Here is a 19,212-nt window from a genome sequence, read left to right as displayed (position 1 = left end):
CCCTCACCCCGCAGGCCTGCAGTTAGGTTTATATTATGTACGATGCATCATATTTTCTTTGTTCCTTTGTTCACTTGTATCTTCACTGACTTGTTGGCAGTCAGTCACAAAATTAAGATGTTGCTTATTTCTGACAGTCTCTCTGACATGTTGTAACAAAGAGGCCATGGAATGTTTCCAAGAAAACAATTGTTGGAATTCTACAACCCTAACAATGCAAGTCTTGATTTCTCTGAAAAATCTGCCTTCTAAAAGGAGTATTTTTCAACTCTACTCAGTTCAGAGTGAGAAACTTCATATAAACACAAAGCTAATGGCAGGATCTTTTTCCTTGTCTCTTTCAATTTTACCCAAAAGACAGAGCCAGTGTTTTTAAATTACAGTGGCGGAACCAATTCACCTGGCCCAGACATAACAAGGAAGGTACATTTTGCAATGTATAGATTTCATTCCTATGCCACAGAAACTACCTGCTGCTGTTATACATCCATCTTCAAACTACCAGCTGGATACTTTGAGGTATCATGAGATGATGGCTATCCATAAGTCAGCAATTGAAAAATAAGAATGCATTTCAGAAGCAGCATTAAAGCACTTCATTCACTCTTCCACTCCCCTTCTTCGCGCAAATAGCGGTTGTTAGAAAAAAAAAATGTTTTAACCAGAGAACTGCTTCAAAATATTTTTTGTTGTTTTGGGTTTTTTTATTTTCCCCGTTGCTATTTTGGCACCACCTTGCATTTGCATTTAACTATTAGACATGCTATTTATTAAATAAATTAACCATCATCTCAATTTGTCTCTGTTTTGACAAATTACAATGGGCATAATAAATTATTGTATTTGCATATACTCCTCCCAGAAAAAAACTATGCTGCAATTTAGGACATTTGGCAAATACAACACTGGGTGCAATAATTAAGATTCTACATTATTAATGTGGAATGTGAATTATTATTCAGGCCCTATATCTGCTTTGATATGGCTGGTGACCAATCCCGTGTGTAGCCTGTAGGTCACCCAAAGTCACCTGGAACAAATTTCAACTCAACAACAACCCTAATGAACACAATAAAATGAACAGAAGGACATACATAGTTGACAGAAAGCATTGTATCACGCCTGCTGCCTCGCCTCCTTGAGCCCATGGGCTTAACAAGCTGCAGCCCCTCCTCCTTTGTCAGTGTGTTTGCCTTTAAGTTTGTCGATTGGGACAGGGGCCCAGCTGCAAAGAATCCTATTCATGTTTTGTTGCAGTTTTAAGACACTCCCAAACCCCACTGCCCCACCAGATTGACTTTTGCTGTCAGAGAGTCAATCGCATCCAGCTCATACAGTCATCTCAACCTATATTTTATAGTCCTATCACAGCTCCTGCACCAGCATTCTTACCTGTAGTTGCTTAGTTTGCCTTCTCTCTGCTTCCGAAAACATCTTTGAGTTTAGTATCCCATTTGTTTGACCTATAGTGTTATATGGATCATGCTGACATAACAGATGACAAGTCACAGACCATTACTTTGGATATTGAATTCTAAAAAGAAACAATGCAAACCATCCACCCACCTTAATAAATCAATTAGAATTGACTCAAACTATAAATATTTTATCCCACCATAATCACTCGAACATTGTCCAACTGCCATGGGCCCTGCCCCATCCAGCGCGGCTTTGTGATGGTGGCACGGCAGGCTCACCCAGAGCTGAGAAACTCGTTGCTTATTGGACGACCGCCACCACTCAACTCATCGGCCATTGTCGCCGTTTTGTCGCCAAGCCGTTTTGTCGCCAAGCCGTTTTGTAAAGGAAACCTGCAGTCGGCCAACAAAGCATGGTTTCCCGTGTTAACCTTAAAATGATTCCCATATGGCTGATATGGCTCTCACTCAACCGGCTTTGAAGGTAAAGCTGGTAAAGTGGTATGGATGTCGTATTGTCTGAGCATATTTCTTTAAGCCAAAATAAAGTGCAGACAGTCTGCATCCCTACTCATTACCTCTAATCACACCAACCTGGAACAAACCGTAAAATAAAATTTTGCTGTCACTGAAATCTATTTTAATTACGAGCATGACTGCATGACAGAAGGTTGACAACTGCCAAATTGATTACCAACCATGTTTTTTAGAATGATTGTCTTCACTTTGTGCATGTCTGACAATTATAGCAGAAAGATAGTTGTGAATATGGGTTTGACATGCTACAATGTCCAGCCACAACCACATCATCAGCACATCATTTATGGGACTAAAATGGTGGCCCCCAGCCTTTTAGCTACTCAGCCACTGAGAGAGGATCTTAAAAATCCATTAAAAAAATCTTAGTGTGAATCTGGTAGATGAGATCTGACATGTTACACATGTTTCTGAGTGAGTTCATATGAGGGACGTGATGTATTGTATAAATCATAAATAACTCACATTGTCTGTCCTGAGCTTCTTGGCAGGGCAGCCTCCATCCACAGGATGTAACATGTAATAAAGTCGCACTTTATTTGCATGTTTTCGGCTCTGGAAGAAAGAAAAGACAGGGCTATGAATAAAGCAATGCATGGCAGCTAAATCACGTTTAATGATTTACATAGTGCTATAAACTGTATTGCCTATGCTACATATGGTACATTTTATTCAACCTTGCCAATTGCATGATGCCAGAGACCTCTCATTACTTAATTAATGATTTTTCTGAACTACTTGTACATCACATTGGGTGTGCACATTATTATTAATATAATTATCTTTAATGTACTTTGTAAAGCACTCCCCTGGTGCCGCAAATCCAAAGGTGGGGGTTAGGGGAGTTGTCACACATGGTCTACAAGTGTCCACTTCACAGCAGCCAATTTTACATCTGCATCTGCAAGTGCTTTGTGCATGTCGATCTCCTGCGTGGACTCCAGTGAAATCCATTTCTACTTCCGTAATGTCAAAAACAGTGTACATATCACTCCTACGCTGAATTTAGAGGGAATGAGTGGAGCCACTATCATAGGCCATGAAGTAAGTTTATTCTGTGTTTATTCCAACAACAGAAACACTCATTTCAAACTTTGAGCTTGTAATGAAATACCAAAAGAAAGTAAACTCCACCATTTCACACTTGGTTCAAACTTACTTAGACCCCGTCATGAAAATAGGTAATAGAGTAAAAAAAAGATTGAGGGCTGAATCCACAAAGAATGAATCGCACCAACTCAGCACCATGCACTTTGAGATTCTTTTATGAAAAGCGCTTTACAAATAAAATGTATTATTATTATTATTACCATGTCAGAACAACCAAAACAAAAATTCCCTATTGCGACGACACATTATCAGTAGGGTAAAACTAACCTGTCTCACGACTTATTGAAAAAACCTTTTACTTTGACTTCCCTCTGAAACATAGTTCAAGTTAAGTCCCCAGTTCTATTCATCCTTCCATTTCATTACTTCATTGCTTCCATTCCAATTCTTTTTGTGATTTTAATAAAACTAATGTAATGTAACATTGTACGGTTTCATTATTATTATTATTATTATTAATAATTAATTATTATTATAGTTATAATAATAATAATAATAATAATAATAATAATAATAATAATAATGATAATAATAATTACAGGGGACACCCTGAACCGGTTGCCAGCAAATCGCAGGGCACACAGAGACAAACCACCATTCGCACTCGCACTCGCACTCACACCTATGGACAATTTGGAGTGCTCAATTGGCATAACAAGCATGTTTTGGGGATGTGGGAGGAAACCGCAGTGCCCGGAGAAAACCCACGCAGGCTTGGAGAGAACATGCAAACTCCACACAGGGAAGGCCGGAGGTGCAATCGAACCCACACCTTCCTAACTGTGAGGCGGGCGTGCTAACCAGTGCGCCACCGCCCATTAGGCACCTGCTGTGTGAAAATCAAAGAATGTTTTTATTTTCACTGTTAATCTATTAATCATGGATTATTATTAATGTGTCAATACAGTTGAGTGATATTAATGTGTACTTATACTCATTTGATCTTGAAGGACTAAAACTACTTACCAAATGCTCAGTACAATTAAAGGTTTGATGATGACTGTAGTTTGACCCTTGATCAGATCATCTCTCTGTATTTCTGATGCATTAGACAGTTTTTAAATCCATCAAGTTGGAATTTGACCAGTAGCCCGGAGAGGGTTGTGTTCGACTTATCTATATTTAGTTGTCCATTATTTAGTAGCAGTTTGGTTTACTTGATCCTCTTCACCATCTGACCCCAGGTTCTTTATTGTCTAATTTAAGCTGTAGTCATCAGCCCCTTGTTACAGCAGAGTGATACTCACTTGTGATACAGTATAGCGTCACAAAAGTTACCACACTGAGCACCCTGCTGCTCTATTTACTAAATTTTCCGTAGTGTACACATTGATGTACTGCAACAATTTAATAGAACAATTTGCGAAAGTCTCATTTCAAAAGCAGTTGCCTGATGGCCTCTTCAATTTTAGATATTAATCTCACATGCAGGTTTACTTGATATTGAGCAGCCTCATTCAAAAAGGTTCACTGAGAGTGTAGCAGGTCTCTTCTTACAAGCTTTGCATTGATCGCACAGGATCTGTTCTTGGCGCCACGTCGGGGGGGATAATTGAGAGAACAAATTTGTTTATCTGAAAATGAATCTGCTTGATAAGAAACACAGGTTATCACAAGATGTTATACAGAAGACAGAGGAAAAAAGCAGTTTTACTGAGAGCTGTGATATTGCTATTTCACAGCAAAGGAGAAAACACAAATCAGAGGGCTTAAAGTTTTGATTGCCAACTTTTCTTGCCAAGGACATATTACACAAGCGTGTTTGCTGGTATCATAACATGTGAGCCAGATCTGCCGAAATGAAAACTCTTTACTGCATCAAACTGCGGTCAAAGGTTATTCGGCGAGCTCGCTGCTTGGAGTTTTAACGCTCCATTACGCCTGATTGAGCAAAGTTGAGCAAAATACCAAAAGCAAGAAAACTCCATTCCCCGCAGTTAGACTCCGCTTTGTGCTAGACTTGCGCCTAGAACGAAAAAAAAACAGTCCACCCCCAACCCTGATCAGAATAAGCGGTTTTGAGAAAGGAAATGATGGATCTGTTTTTTTTTTTCAAATCTCTTAGCTAATTTGGGATGCTTCAAGCAGTCGAGTTAACCTCTGTGCTGAACTCTAGTATTGACAGAAGGCCTAACTGACCATGAGTGGAAGAGGCATGCATTTTGAGTGTGCTCATGCAAGACAAATTTGGCTTCATTCATTTGATCAACTGTCAACACGTTACATTATTGATGCATCTTGATGCATTTTTAATCAATCTTAAACTGAGACTTTGTTTTTCTGCATTCTTTTTTCTTATTGTGTGACTATTTACTATTTCTACAATAGTATTTGAAATTTAATTGTGTCTATTTTATGTGTGTTCAGCGACCTTGAGTGCCGTGAAAGGCGCCATACAAATAAAATGTATTATTATTATTATTATTATTATTATTATTATGATTTACAATAGTCAATTTATACATTTGTAAAATAAAATATACAATGACATTCCATTACCTTTCATTAAAACACAATGATAGAGTTCAATTGCGGGGCACAGACAACAGACAACCTTTCACGCTGGCTTGTGGAATGTGTTTTTGTTTGCAATTCTGTATTTCTTGTTTTTTGTGTTTGTGATTTACACATGAGGACCATCGTAGTTATGCAAGTTAGTGCGGCATATAAGGAAAATCCACTAACCCGTTTTCTGGGTTTGGTCACATGACATTGTAAACGCGGGTGCGGGGAGCAACATATTGGCTGCCTGAGATGGAGGAAATTTGGTGAGTAAATCAGCTTGATTCTTATTTTCTGAACACAATTTTCAGAACACCAGACAAGCAGGCGTATATTCTGCCAAATGGTTTTAATTTCCGTTTAATTCAAATAATAGAAGATTGAACAGTTTTGATATTAAAATACACCAATCACATACATAATGATACTTTACATGGGTTTCATCAGTAATGATATTGTCTTTAGATCATGTATGTTCTTCCTTCCATTCATGTCGCTTAAGATATTGAATATTCTTTAATGTGCTATAACATAAATGTTAAATGTTCTTTGTCATTCTGAACACGTCTGCCACTTGGCTGCATTTTCTACCCTTGGGAAATGATGTACAGTCCATCTTGTCGCATATACATTTGCATTTGCACATGCAAGACTAGGAATTTGTTTTTCATTTGATTGTGTGCTCATCCAACTTTTCTAAAAGTCTGATTTCGCACACTTCAGGGCTTTCTTTAGTGTATTGCTATTAAGTGTTGCCTTTACATATATATACGTACATGAACATGCTACGAGTCTACGATTTCTGCAGCAGAGCTGCAAGTGGTTTCTTGCATCTTATAGCGTGGCATTCCATCCAATTTCCATTCAACATTTTCTCATAAGAGTCACTGCATTGTGTCCTGGACCAGATGACTTCTGCAAGACGTGGAGAATGACTGACATCCAAAACCTGAATTGCATCAAACAAGCCTAATTGTTAAAGTCGAGTGTTGAATGTTGACAAACCCATCAATCGATTCGCCATACCGCTGTTCCACACAAGGGTTGCGGGCGTTCTGGAGCCTATCCCAACAGTCAGTAGGCGGGGTACATCCTGAACTGGTTCACAGAGCGCAAAGAGACGAAGAACCATTTGCACTCGCACTTACAGGCAATTTGGAGTGGTCAATTGTCTTACATGCATGTTTTTGGGATGTGGGAGGAAACCGGAGTTTCCGAAAAAAAAGAAACATGCAGGCACAGGGAGAACATGCAAAATCCACACAGGGCAAGCCAGAGATGAAATCGAACCTACAACCTCCTAACTGTGAGGCGGACGTGGTAGCTCTCGTGCCGCCCCGTTGAAAAGCCAATGTTGATATTGAAATCTAGAGTTAAGCTCTACAAATATCACCTTAACCTAAACATTAACCGATTTCTTGCCAACAAAACCATGTATGTTCTGTTGTAGAATTACAATATATGTTGAATCATTGGTTTAATGGATAAAGTGAGAAAGGGGTAGGAAACTAAAAAGCTATGCTTCCTCCTACTCCTTTTCGAGCATTCTTTATTTATTTATTTATTTATTTATTTATTTATTTATATTATTATTTATTTATTTAATTATTTTTTCTGTTTGTTGGTTTATTTTTGTTTGTTGTATGGACTTATATATGGCACTTTAAAGTGTTATTTGTTCTGTTTATTTTTCTTTTTTGTTTTGGATGTTTGAAATAAAGATATCAATCAATGAATCAATCAATCAATCAATCAATGTATGCAAACAGTAGAAACACAAAACAGTTTTTTTTCCAACACTTGCTCATCACCACCATGACCCAAACAAGTCAGGATGCATTAGACCCAAACTGTGTAAAAACACAATTGAAAAATGCCTCCGTTCCGTGAGGGAAAATGCCAGGTCCTGTGTTCAGCATTCATACACAATAACAAAATTAATATTTTAGTTGCAATTTTGGAACAGCCACTCCGGTCTCCTACAAAGTCCTGAAGAACAAAGCAGTTCTCCAGTTACCAATGGACATTTTAGACAACTGTACTTTAAATAGCAATGAGCACACACCCCTGCAGGAAACCAGGAACAAAAAAATCTAAGTAAACTAAGTTGACTCAGAATGCAACAAACGAATAACAGCGAGAAGCTTACAGAACAAAATGATTATTGAACCATAAGGCATCGGTTTTAATGCATTCTTTATATTTATATTAATGACTGACTGACTCTAGTTTTTTTTTTCTGTACACACTGTAAAGGGATAACGTGTGTGTCACGTAAGCCGTTTGAAATCTGCTGACAGCACAATATCCTACAGCCTTTCCACCCATTCTTTTGACTCAAGCCGACAGCTGAGTGAAAGACAACAGCTGCCGAGAAACTTGACAAGACTAAAGCAGAAGGAATGAAACCACTCAGATGTTACACTCGGCATCACTGCAGATCAGAGGTGATTGATGTGTTTATGCACCTTCCGCTCCTGGAGGTGAAGATAACCTTCAGAAGCGCATAAATACCATAAAGCAAACAAAGCACAGCGGATAACGCTCAGTAAAGGAAACAAATCGTCCACCTGAGCACTTAGGTTAAAATGTAGAGCAAGTGAGCTTCTGTAATGTGTATCAGCGAATTATAGGAGACCCTACAAAATATATTTGTGTTGGTACACTTTTCTAGTAGCAAACAGAAGGTTAGGTACGGTACTTCATACTGTATTGGTAAGTGAAGTTTCTAGGGATGTATGCATTAACAATGTTATTAACTTTGCATACTCTCAGTGTGCCTTATTGGAGTGTTCCTCACCTCATAATGAGCAACCCTCTGGGACTCGGAGATGAGCTGAGCACTGCAAACTCTGCAGTAGGTGTCTGTGAAAAGCCCTTGGTCCACTTCTGTAGACTTCATCTGTTGAAATAGACCAACTGTTAGGTGACAGCAATAAATACATTGAAGCAAGGAAACAACAAAAAAAGGCAAACAAACAATTGTATTACCTAAATTATATTCCAGTAGTGAACCTACACCGAGGCCTACTTCAGTTTTGTTAAGTAACTTTGCTAACAGACAAATTAAATGTAGGTTAGGTTTTTGTTGTCATGTTCTCATTTGTGGATATTTTTGAAAATTTTCTGTCATCAATGCATGGATTTCAACGTATGATTGTATTTTGGGCCTTTTGGGCTTCTACCGTATTTGGTACCATTGCAGGTGGAAAACCTTTTTATTTACTTTTGAGTTTACGTTCAAATAAAGAAAAACAATACTCTACCATCTCCGGACTACTTTGGGGATCTGGGAGAAAATTACAATAATCTTGTTTCATAATTTCTAGGCTGTTAATATTTCATCAACTCTAACATTTAAATTACATGCTGAGCAGCTTTTCTAAGAAATGACTTGGAAAAAGACATTAAATATCAAACATCCGCAGAGGAACAACATCCCATGAAAACTTCAACAACACAGACAAAATCTATTTGTAAATAAATGACAGCGATAATGCGCTTCAACTGACAACTACTGCTGAAAGCACTTATTCAGTTTCCCAGGGACATCTCTGAAACAACTATTACATTCTACTACAAAATTTGTTACAGCTTGTTTGAAAACTAAATTACCGTACAAAGTAGGATTTAGGCTTATCTTCTACAAAAATGCGAATGTCAAACGCTAACCTTTTTCCCAAAATGGAATCCTATTCATCATCCACATAAAAAAAAAAATTCTGCTGGTATTTTCTTCTCGCTTGTAAAACCACTGAGGGGACTTTTTGGATCCTGAAGCTTTGACTCTTTGTGAAGATATTAGCTGATTTTTTTTTACACTAACTGCTTAAGTAAAAGCATGTTTCATGTAATAGAACTGAGTATAATAACAATACAATATTGTAATGGCGGGTTTAAGACGTGCAGGTTATTTGTCACGTTATGCCCTAATGAATGACTATGCAAATAAAGTTAATGAGCTTAATGAGGCTTGGATCCGGTCCTCATGTGTCTGTTTTAACTCGGCCTGCAGTTATTTTGCAGATGTCTTCATCGTGGAACTTATGGAGGTTATGTTGAGAAAATCAATGAATACAAACAGTACAGAATTATCTTTATGTCAAAACAGAAGGGTGAACAACATTCCGTTTGTTTCTACAGCAGATAAAATGATGAGGGAAATCAAGTCACATTGGAAATGCTTGAAAATACAGCTTGTTGGTTTGCTGAAAGGTTTGTTTCACTGACGAAAGCTGCAAAGAGGCTAGAAATAAATTATTAAAAAATCCCAAATGTTGTTGAAAAGGTAATGCAGAAAAAAACTGCAGGAAACGCTACAAAGCAACCTGGGAAACTTGGACTCCTCAGATTCAAATGTTGTCTCTAAAATGCTACCACAACAAAATAATAATAAACTAGTGTTCCTATATTTGACCATTTTTGCCCAGGTCTTTTAGGTATGCATTTAGTTGCTCAACATGGAGGAGCAGCGGCTCTACTCCGAGTCTCTCCCGGATGATCGAGCTTCTCACCTTATCTCTAAGGGAGAGGCCGGACACCCTGCGGAGGAAACTTGTCCCGAGTCGAGGTCAGATGCACGCCATCTCCACTGTAAACAGTATTGACGGTGCACTGCTTCCCTCTCAGACGCCGGATGGTGGACCAGAATCTCCTCGAAGCCATTCGGAAGTCAATCTCCATGGCCTCCCCAAACTCCTCCCACGCCCAGGTTTTTCTCTCAGCAACCGCCGAAGCTGCGTTCCGCTTTGCCATCCGGTACCTGTCGGCTGCCTCCGGAGTCCCACAGGCAAAAACGGCCCAATAGGACTCCTTCTTCAGCTTGACAGCATCTCTTAACGCCGGTGTCCATCAGCGGGTTCGGGGATTGCCGCCACGACAGGCACCGACCACCTTACGGCCACAGCTCCGGTTGGCTGCCTCAACAATGGAGGCTCGGAACATGGTCCACTTGGACTCAATGTCCCTCGTCTACTCCGGGACGTGGGAAAAGCTCTGCCGGAGGTGGGAGTTAAAACTCTTCCTGACATGGGATTCTGCCAGACGTTCCCAGCAGACCCTCACAGTATGTTTGGGCCTGCCAGGTTGGACCGGCATCTTCCCCCACCATCGGAGCCAACCCACCACCAGGTGGTGATCAGTTGACAGCTCCACCCCTCTCTTCACCCGAGTGTCCAAAACATGCGGCCGCAAATCCGATGACACGACTACAAAGTCGATCATCGAACTGCAGCCTAGGGTGTTCTGGTGCCAAGTGCATACATGGACACCCTTATGCTTGAACATGGTGTTCATTACTGACAATCCGTGTTGAGAACAGAATTCCAACAATAGAACACCGCTCGGGTTTAGATCGGGGGGCCGTTCCTCCCAATCACGCCCTTCCAGGTCTCACTGTAATTGCTCACGTGAGCATTGAAGTCACCCAGTAGAACGATGGAGTGCCCAGAAGGAGCGCTCTCCAGCACTTCATCCAGGGACTCCAAGAAGGGTGGGTACTCTGAGCTGCTGTTTGGTGCATAGACACAAACAACAGTCAGGACCCGTCCCCCCACCCGAAGCCAGAGGGAGGCTACCCTCTCGTTCACCTGGGTGAACCCCAATGTGCAGGCGCCCAGGTGGGGGGGGCAGTAAGTATACCCACACCTGCTCAACGCCTCTCACCGTGGGCAACTCCAGAGTGGAAGAGAGTCCAGCCCCTCTCGAGAGGATTTGTACCGGAACCCAAACTGTGTGTGAAGGCAAGTTCGACTATGTGTAGTCGAACGTTTCTGCCTCACACACCAGTTCGGGCTCCTTTCCAGCCAGAGAGATGACATTCCATGTCCCAAGAGCCCGCTTCTGCAGCTGGGGATTGGACCACCAAGGTCCCTGCCTTTGGCCGCCGCCCAACTCACAATTCACCCGACCCCTTTGGCCCCTCCCACAGGTGGTGAACCTATGGAAAGGGGGACCCACGTTTCCTTTTTGGGCTGTGCGCGGCCGGGCCCCATGGGCGAAGGCCCGACTACCAGACGCTCGCCTTCGAGCCCCACCTCCACGCCTGGCTCCAGAGGGGGGCCCCGGTGACCCGCGTCCGGGCGAGGAAAATCCGAGTCCATATATGTTTTTCTTCATAAGGGGCTTTTTGAGCTGTGCTTTGTCTGGCCCCTCACCTAGGACCCTTTTGCCATGGGTGACCCTACCAGGGGCATGGAGCCACAGACAACATGGCTCCTAGGATCATTGGGACAAGCAAGCCCCTCCACCACGGTAAGGTGACGTCTCACGGAGGGGATGTCCAAATAAGATATTTTTTTTAAACAAACAAAAAACATGAATTAACCATTTTGTTTGGTGTGGAAAATGTGTCATAACAGACAGCAAATTGAAAGTGTGGAAAATATGGGCTGTTTAAAAAAATGCTTTCAATAGCATTGAGTGTTAAATGGGTTCATATTTTGATAATGAACATTTGAACATTTTTAAACTTCTCTAAAATTAGCATTAAATCCTAAAATTAGCATTAAATCCAATAAAGAAGACTATGAGAGCATAAAACATTAAAAAACCTTACCACTCACATTTCATAATATGAAATGACTTATCAGTATTATAATTAAATTAAACCTAAACCTCGTTTGTACGTGGAACTTGAATCCAGAATTTGGGAATCACGCTAACACCGAAAGCGATTTAAGTTTTGAAAGTGTAATAAAATCAGAGCCATGCATCCTGACCAATCGGGGAAGCGATCATGTCCAGACGTCCTATCCCGTCTGAACACAATAGCATAAGCAGTCGTAAAAATCGAGCAGCCCTCACGGATTGCCGTCTCTGTGGTCGCACAATTGATTGCTGTTCTAACTTCTTATTAAACACCTCTAAATTTGTCACGGAAATTAAATCACTTACGCTAACCTTTGGGCGCTAGTCATTTCATACAGTCTTTACATCATCCATTTTAAAGTTAGTGCTCACAGTTCAAAAGAACATTTATGACAAAAAAAAATCGAGGTCCAGTAAGTCGTGTAGAATCGAAGCGTGTTCTGTCGAGGTTTGGGTGTATTGCGAAATGTGCAAAATGGACATGATCCAGATGACACTAGGCTTAACAACGTGGATTGGTGAGACCTTCTAAACAGAGTAGATTATTCATGTATGAAAAAAAGTACAGGTCTTCAAGAGTTAAAGCTCTACATTTAATGTAACTCCGTAGAATGCCCCTGCCCCTGATGATCAGTGCATCAGGCCAATGGATTTGAGATGCACAGCGACAAGGGTTCCATTTCTTCTCAATGGCATGCTAAAAAAGAAAATATTTTTTCACCCGGCATGATTGGATATTGGAAGTCTGCAATTGTAACCCAACAGGGGATATTTAAAGAATTTAATCATCAAGATCTAATCACACCAGCATTTGTCAACACCATTAAAGTCACCTATTGTTAACACAATATTTTTTTGTAAAGCTCATTACCGAAGCTGGCCTTTTAATTTGGTGGAGCACCGTGGACTCATTTAGGCAATAGGGGAGCGCTCCTCAAGTTGACAATCAAATTAGCGGGATGCCAGTTTCAATGTCACACCTAGTCAACAATGTTTCGCATGTGCATGGAACACTCATCAGCTTGAGGCAAATAAGTTTCGGCATGCAACGCAGCATTGCTGGGAGCTCTGGAAGGGTGCTGAGGTCACGGCCGCAAGTAGCCAGCAGATGTTGAGGCAATGAACAATCACTTGTAATTCATTCAACTAGACAAACCAGGCTTGACCGGCCTTTTGTACGAGGTGTCTCTTTGGTTCTCAGATCGGATTACCGGCTTCACACGGCTGTGGTTTTGTTGTGAAATAAGATGACAGACTTTGACACCAAGGGCACATTTTAACAAAGAACCCTTTCCCTTCCTTATCCATTGCAATCATACCAGTTTCTCTTAAAAAATATCCACTTTTTCAGTAGTTGTCAATTAGTGGCCAACTACATCTGTCTCCTGCACATGACATTGATGAAAAATATCTGAATTAGGATGCCAATATTCATGGTATTAAAATTGCATCAGTATACACATATTTTTGGTCTTACAAAACAATTGGCCCAACAACTTAAAATATAATTTGGCTTGTCTTAATTGTCACATCGCTGATACAGCACTGTAGGTCCTTCTTACAAGTTATGCAGCCAATCTGGTGGCTGTACTCACTGTTCAGTATGCAGCCACCCAATGCATGTGACCAGATCAATGGAAATACACGCGGACACGGGGCGTTTGCATGTTCTCCCCGTGTCCGCGTGGGTTTTCTCCGGGCACTCCGGTTTCCTCCCGCATCCCAAAAAAAACATGCTTGGTAGGCCGATCGAGCGCTCCAAATTGTCCCTACGTAGGTGTGAGTGTGAGTGCGAAGGGTTGTTCGTCTCTGTGTGCCCTGCGATTGGCTGGCAACCAGTTCAGGGTGCCCCCCGCCTGCTGCCCGATGACGGCTGGGATAGGCTCCAGCACGCCCGCGACCCCCGTGGGGACTGAGCGGTTCGGAAAATGGATGGATGAATAATTGGCAGACCATCCCACGCAATGCCAGTGTAACTACCAGATCTACCCGTTTTTCAAACCGACTCGGGGGGCCTGGGACTGTTGACGACGTCATGTTATGTGATTGTCCGGAAGACAGTACGGTCACGTTTAAAGTTGTGGTTGGTCTGTTTTGTGGAAATCGGAGTGTAGTTATTATAGGCTTGTGAGTGAACGATTTGTTCAAAAGAACAAATCTTTTCAGTGAACGAGAGTGAACAAATCACTTCCTAAAGTGACCTCGTCGTAAAACAAAACGAAGAAAATGACGTAACTTCCCATTCACGAACGAGTCGTGAATTGCATTTCCCGTTCACCAACGAACGAATCTGAGTGAACGAATCAGTGAGTGAGTGATTTGCATTTCCAGTTCATCGTGAGAACGGATCAGTGAGGGAACGAATTCTGACTTTCTCGTTTGCGAACGAGTCAATGATTGAACTGCCTTCCCATGCATCAACGGATCAGTCAGTATGTAAACCAGAATATAGATTTACGATTTACTTATAGTAGGTTTTAAATAACGTGGATGCATATATATATATATATATATATATATATATATATATATATATATATATATATATATATATATATATATATATATATATATATATATATATATATATATATATATATATATATATATATATATATATATACATGCCTAAATATTGTGATCCAATATATCGACTGCAGTTTCACATTAGATTGCTGGTTTGAGATGTACTTTTATTATTATTATTATTATTATTATTATTTTAATAAACATTTATTTTATAACTTGTCTGGTGTTTTATTCCCTGGATTCGCTGGATTATGGAGGCAATAGAAATCAGAAAAAATGGACAATACAGCATGAACTGAGATGCGGGAGCATACATGCTCTCCACACCTGGACCAGCGTTTTGGAGCGGCAAGAGGACAGCAGGGGGCTTGACCCACCTGTCAAATCTGACAGGAGGGTCACGCCAACTACACCCCTGCACCCCCGGACTAGGGTATTTGGACACAGTTTGAGTAGGTGTAAATTTCTACCACCAGATTTTCACTTTGCAAGGTGCATTGCCAAGAACACACCATACACTGTGCCAGAACGGCCACCTTCGCCGAAACCAGTCTGCCAAACTGAAGAACAGGTACAACAAAGGAGGAGACCAACCCAAGTTTTTTGCCCAAAACGCATATTGAATGATTTATGAAGAATTTTGGGGAGTTTTTTCTTCATGCAGATACATACCGTATTTTCAGGACTTTAAGTCGCAGTTTTTTTCATAGTTTGGCCGAGTGTGCAGCTTATACTCAGGAGCGACTTATGTATGATATTAGTAACATACATAAGTCTGACGTAAGCGACGTAGAAGAGGAAGCGCCGCATCTTCTCCCTCCGGAGTTAGCGGAGTTGTTTAAAAGTGACACAGAGGATGACGATTTTATTGGATTTAGTGATTTGGAGTGACATGAATGTTTTGCTAAACTTGTTAGCATGTTATTTATGCTATTGTTATCTGAGTAACATTTAAGTTTGTTGTCCATGAGCGCAATGTTTGTTTTTGTTTTTTTCATCCTGACGTTCAGGACTTTTCAAGGCTTTTATTACAAAGTTTAAATCTCCAAGTTTTATAGGGGACTATTATGGAAAACTGATGTTTGCAATGCATTTCCGAAAATGTCTTTGAGCAAGCAGAGTAGTTAGACTGGGTGGATGCAACTTTGGCCAAGATCAAAATGGCATTGTGCACTCATAATTCCCTTTCTGTCTTCTATTACTCTACTTGTGGCCTCTGGCTTGTTCCCATGTCGTGTGACCCATGCACCGTCCACAAATATGCTGAGTGAAAACAAACAACACACAAACTGGGCAGGGTGTGTACACTTTATTACAATAATAAGATTGGTCTTATGCCAACAGTTGGGGTAAATGTTGAGAGTGTGCAAAACTAGTCAGCGTAATGAGGTTAATGTTGACCAATGTGGGGACAAGATTGAAATCGAGTCAGGGAAAACAGCGTTGAATTGTCACAACAGACATCGTAGTCAGAGGTTTTTCAGTTATATACATTACAAAATTATCTAAAGCAGAAGTGGACATTTTGCAGTTCTGCTCTCAGAGGTGTTTCAGCAAAAACATATGTTACATAGGCTACTTATGTGTGTCCGCAGCACTTGCAATGCAATCACTATCACAACGTGTATAAAAAAATCATGCAGTAATTTTACTGACGTCTTTTACAGAGTTTCGCTGCACTAGTTTGTTTCAAACCTTTTATTGGCTGTGATGTAATGTCATGAATTATGTAACTATTTCACACTGTACAGTTGGTTGTTTATGTATTTGCTTTTATTTTCCTTTTACGTTGCCATCAGGTGTTGCCAGGTTGGCTTTGGAAATGCGAATCTGTTCAATTGCCATTCCTGCATAAATAATGGTTAACTAAATAAATAAAAACTAAAAACAGTGTAACAGATTATGGTCCACAATGCACTGCACTTCCCAGTTCCATTATCTTGTTTTGTAATCAATTTTTTAAATGTATGCATCGATTAAGAATCTATTAACATTGCGATGTGTGTCAATCTCTTTTTGTGCTGACAACTCGTCTTGGCTATTCAAGTTATTCATCCTCATCATGTGATGAAAAAACAAAACCAGCTAAGCTAGAAAATGTGTATGAAATGGTTAAATAACAAAAGTATCTTGTTTGGTCTGCCTGCGGTTGGTTCTTTGTTTTGACAAACAATAAAAGTTTTGAATAACAACTATTCAGCGAATGGGCGATGACGTTTTTCTTTTTGTTTTATTTTAAACCTCTTGTGTCACATTAGTTCAACAACTCAACAATTCACAGTTTTTTTTTCTTCCTCTGCCTTGTGTTTGAGAGTATTTTTTGTTTTTGATGCTTGTTTGATTTCTTTCTTCTGTGGCTTTTGTGCACCTTCCTTGTCTATTATGATCATTTGTTATTTTGTCACACACGTCGACCTTAAATGTCATGTCACTTTTTGTCGAGTCGTTTATTTTATGTTTACGGGCACCTTTTGTTAAATACACACTGTAAATCTGCTCAAGTCTTTTGTGGTTGGATTTGTGGTCTTCAACTTTTTAAATGTTTAACGCAGCCATGACAACAAACACATGAGGCAGCAGAAGAGCCACTGCAAAACACATTGTGTCTACAAACCTTTGCTTAGCTGTTACTGTAACAAGTTGATTCATGCTGCTAAATGATATCATCACAAGTCTTTCTTAATTTAAGCTGTTTATAAAAATCCAGAGGTGCATCTCACTTGAACCCTAAAATAATAATGAGAGAATACTGTTATAAAACAAAAATATGCATTATGTTTTGCAGACTGAATTATAATGGATTTTGGGGGATTCATAAACAGAATAAAGCTGGTAAGAGGTGTTATTTATAATTTAAGAATAAACAATGTAAAATGGCTCATTCTGCATATGTTTTTTTTTGCAACTAATCAATGTTGCAAACATTTCTTGTAGAAGTTGTTCATGCAGTCCAAGAAACAAAACTCAATTGAACCAATATGGGGCCCTCTTGTGGTCTGTAAATGAAGTTGGTCATAAGGAAGCATCCTGTGTTGGTATAGTGAATACGTGAGGCCAAAATTTGATGGGATGCTCATTGCAATGAAGTTATAACCATCAATGTTCTACTCCTCTTATCCTATTTAGGAACACAAGGAAGCTGGAAAATTACAAGACAGGATACACCATGTACTGTTCACCAGTCATTACACAAGTCATTTTTTAAATTTGTACATTCACAACTAAAGCTGTCACGAGAAATTTTCTTCAAATGGCAGGTCTAGAACTTAGTATGTGATGAAATGGAATCCAAACTCATTGATTACTGATAGACACTTTCAAAACAGGAGAGTAAAATATTTGAACAGCTATTATATCGCAAATACATATCACATTGGAAACACTTTTTTCTAGATGTGAAATGTAAAGATATAACAATAAAAACATCCGAGAGATTTTTCGCAGTATTTTGCTACTTAAGACTACACCCATCACGTTAACCTTAAATTAAAATTTGGCCAAGGTACAAATTGGGCTAACTATATTCATGCAACCTGCACAGCACTCTCCCACAAAGGTGAGCAATTTGCATCCCTGTCTGGGGGTGGGCGGCTCCTCGACTCATCAACCTCTTAAATGTCACCTTGAGGCGGTCATATCTGACTTACACCTGCAGGAGGGTCTTAATTGTGGGGGGGGGGGGGTTTCTTCTATTGGTTGAATTTTAATGTCCAAGATACCAAAAAAAAAAATGTATGGAAAAAATGCACATCCACTGACCATTGCAAAATAGTATATACAAGAAAAATAAAGACCCTCTTAGAATTAGTGGGTCGCAGTTCTTCTATGTTTATGTGCTGAAAAGTCAACGTCCACCTGGATGCTCATACTTTGTAAAACATGTACCACTACTACAGCAGCGCACACGCAGCCACCGCACAACGCCGCAATATCTCCGCAACACGCTCTAAGATTCCCGCTGTGTAAGACAATAACCATACAGCGCGACAGTCATGTCTGCTTTCCCCTGCGGTATGCTCTCTCTTCAGTCTCCACTCACAGCTCTGCGCGCCTCTCGTGATTGCCAAAGAGGGCAAAATAGAAGAGGATGCAGGGCAAACAGTACCTGTAACTCTTTGCTGTATCCCTCACAGAATTTTGTCGGGAGCACTGCCAGCTGATGTCGTACTTGAAGGGAAAGTATATAATCCATTAACCGGAGCCGCCAGGACGGTAACAGAGTTAGAGTGGGAGATGCGTCTACTCCTGGCAGATGTACTACATTGTAGTACAATCTGTCCGCTATACCCCGCCCACCTGTTCTCTTATTGGCTGCAAACTGTTCATCAACACGCGCCAGCCCAGGCGTCAAGCAGCTTTTCAAATATTTTAAACAAGCGTTCTTTCATTTTTGCGAAATGATGTTGTAATTATATATTGTATTGTTGTGTGTGTGTGGTCGATTTAAAAAAAATAAAAATAATAATTTTGTACAAAACTACCCAGTTGTTGTTGTTTTTTTCTTTTTCTTTTGCAGAACAACCCAAAG

At 40.2% G+C, this 19,212-nt stretch overlaps 1 protein-coding gene across 2 annotated transcripts in view; it reads right to left on the bottom strand.

Moving 5' to 3' along the window:
- Positions 1–18,900, bottom strand: part of zmat4a (zinc finger, matrin-type 4a) — a 54,532-nt gene extending 35,632 nt beyond the window's left edge. The window contains exons 1-3 of one of the 2 annotated variants that reach the window (XM_085910119.1): positions 18,790–18,900; positions 8,368–8,469; positions 2,421–2,510 (exon numbers count right to left, since the gene is read on the bottom strand). In XM_085910119.1, coding sequence (XP_085766245.1) covers positions 2,421–2,510; positions 8,368–8,469; positions 18,790–18,876 — 279 coding nt within the window. In that variant the 5' untranslated portion in view covers positions 18,877–18,900. The remainder of the gene's footprint in view (positions 1–2,420; positions 2,511–8,367; positions 8,470–18,789) is intronic. The other variant, XM_085910118.1, reaches the window with a different exon arrangement.
- Positions 18,901–19,212: the final 312 nt, after the last annotated feature.

Source organism: Syngnathus leptorhynchus, chromosome 4 (assembly GCF_054491065.1).
Source record: "Syngnathus leptorhynchus isolate UIUO chromosome 4, UIUO_Slep, whole genome shotgun sequence".
Classification (NCBI taxonomy): domain Eukaryota; kingdom Metazoa; phylum Chordata; class Actinopteri; order Syngnathiformes; family Syngnathidae; genus Syngnathus; species Syngnathus leptorhynchus.
Note: the sequence above shows the minus strand (reverse complement) of the source record. Positions and strands in the feature narration are given on the sequence as shown.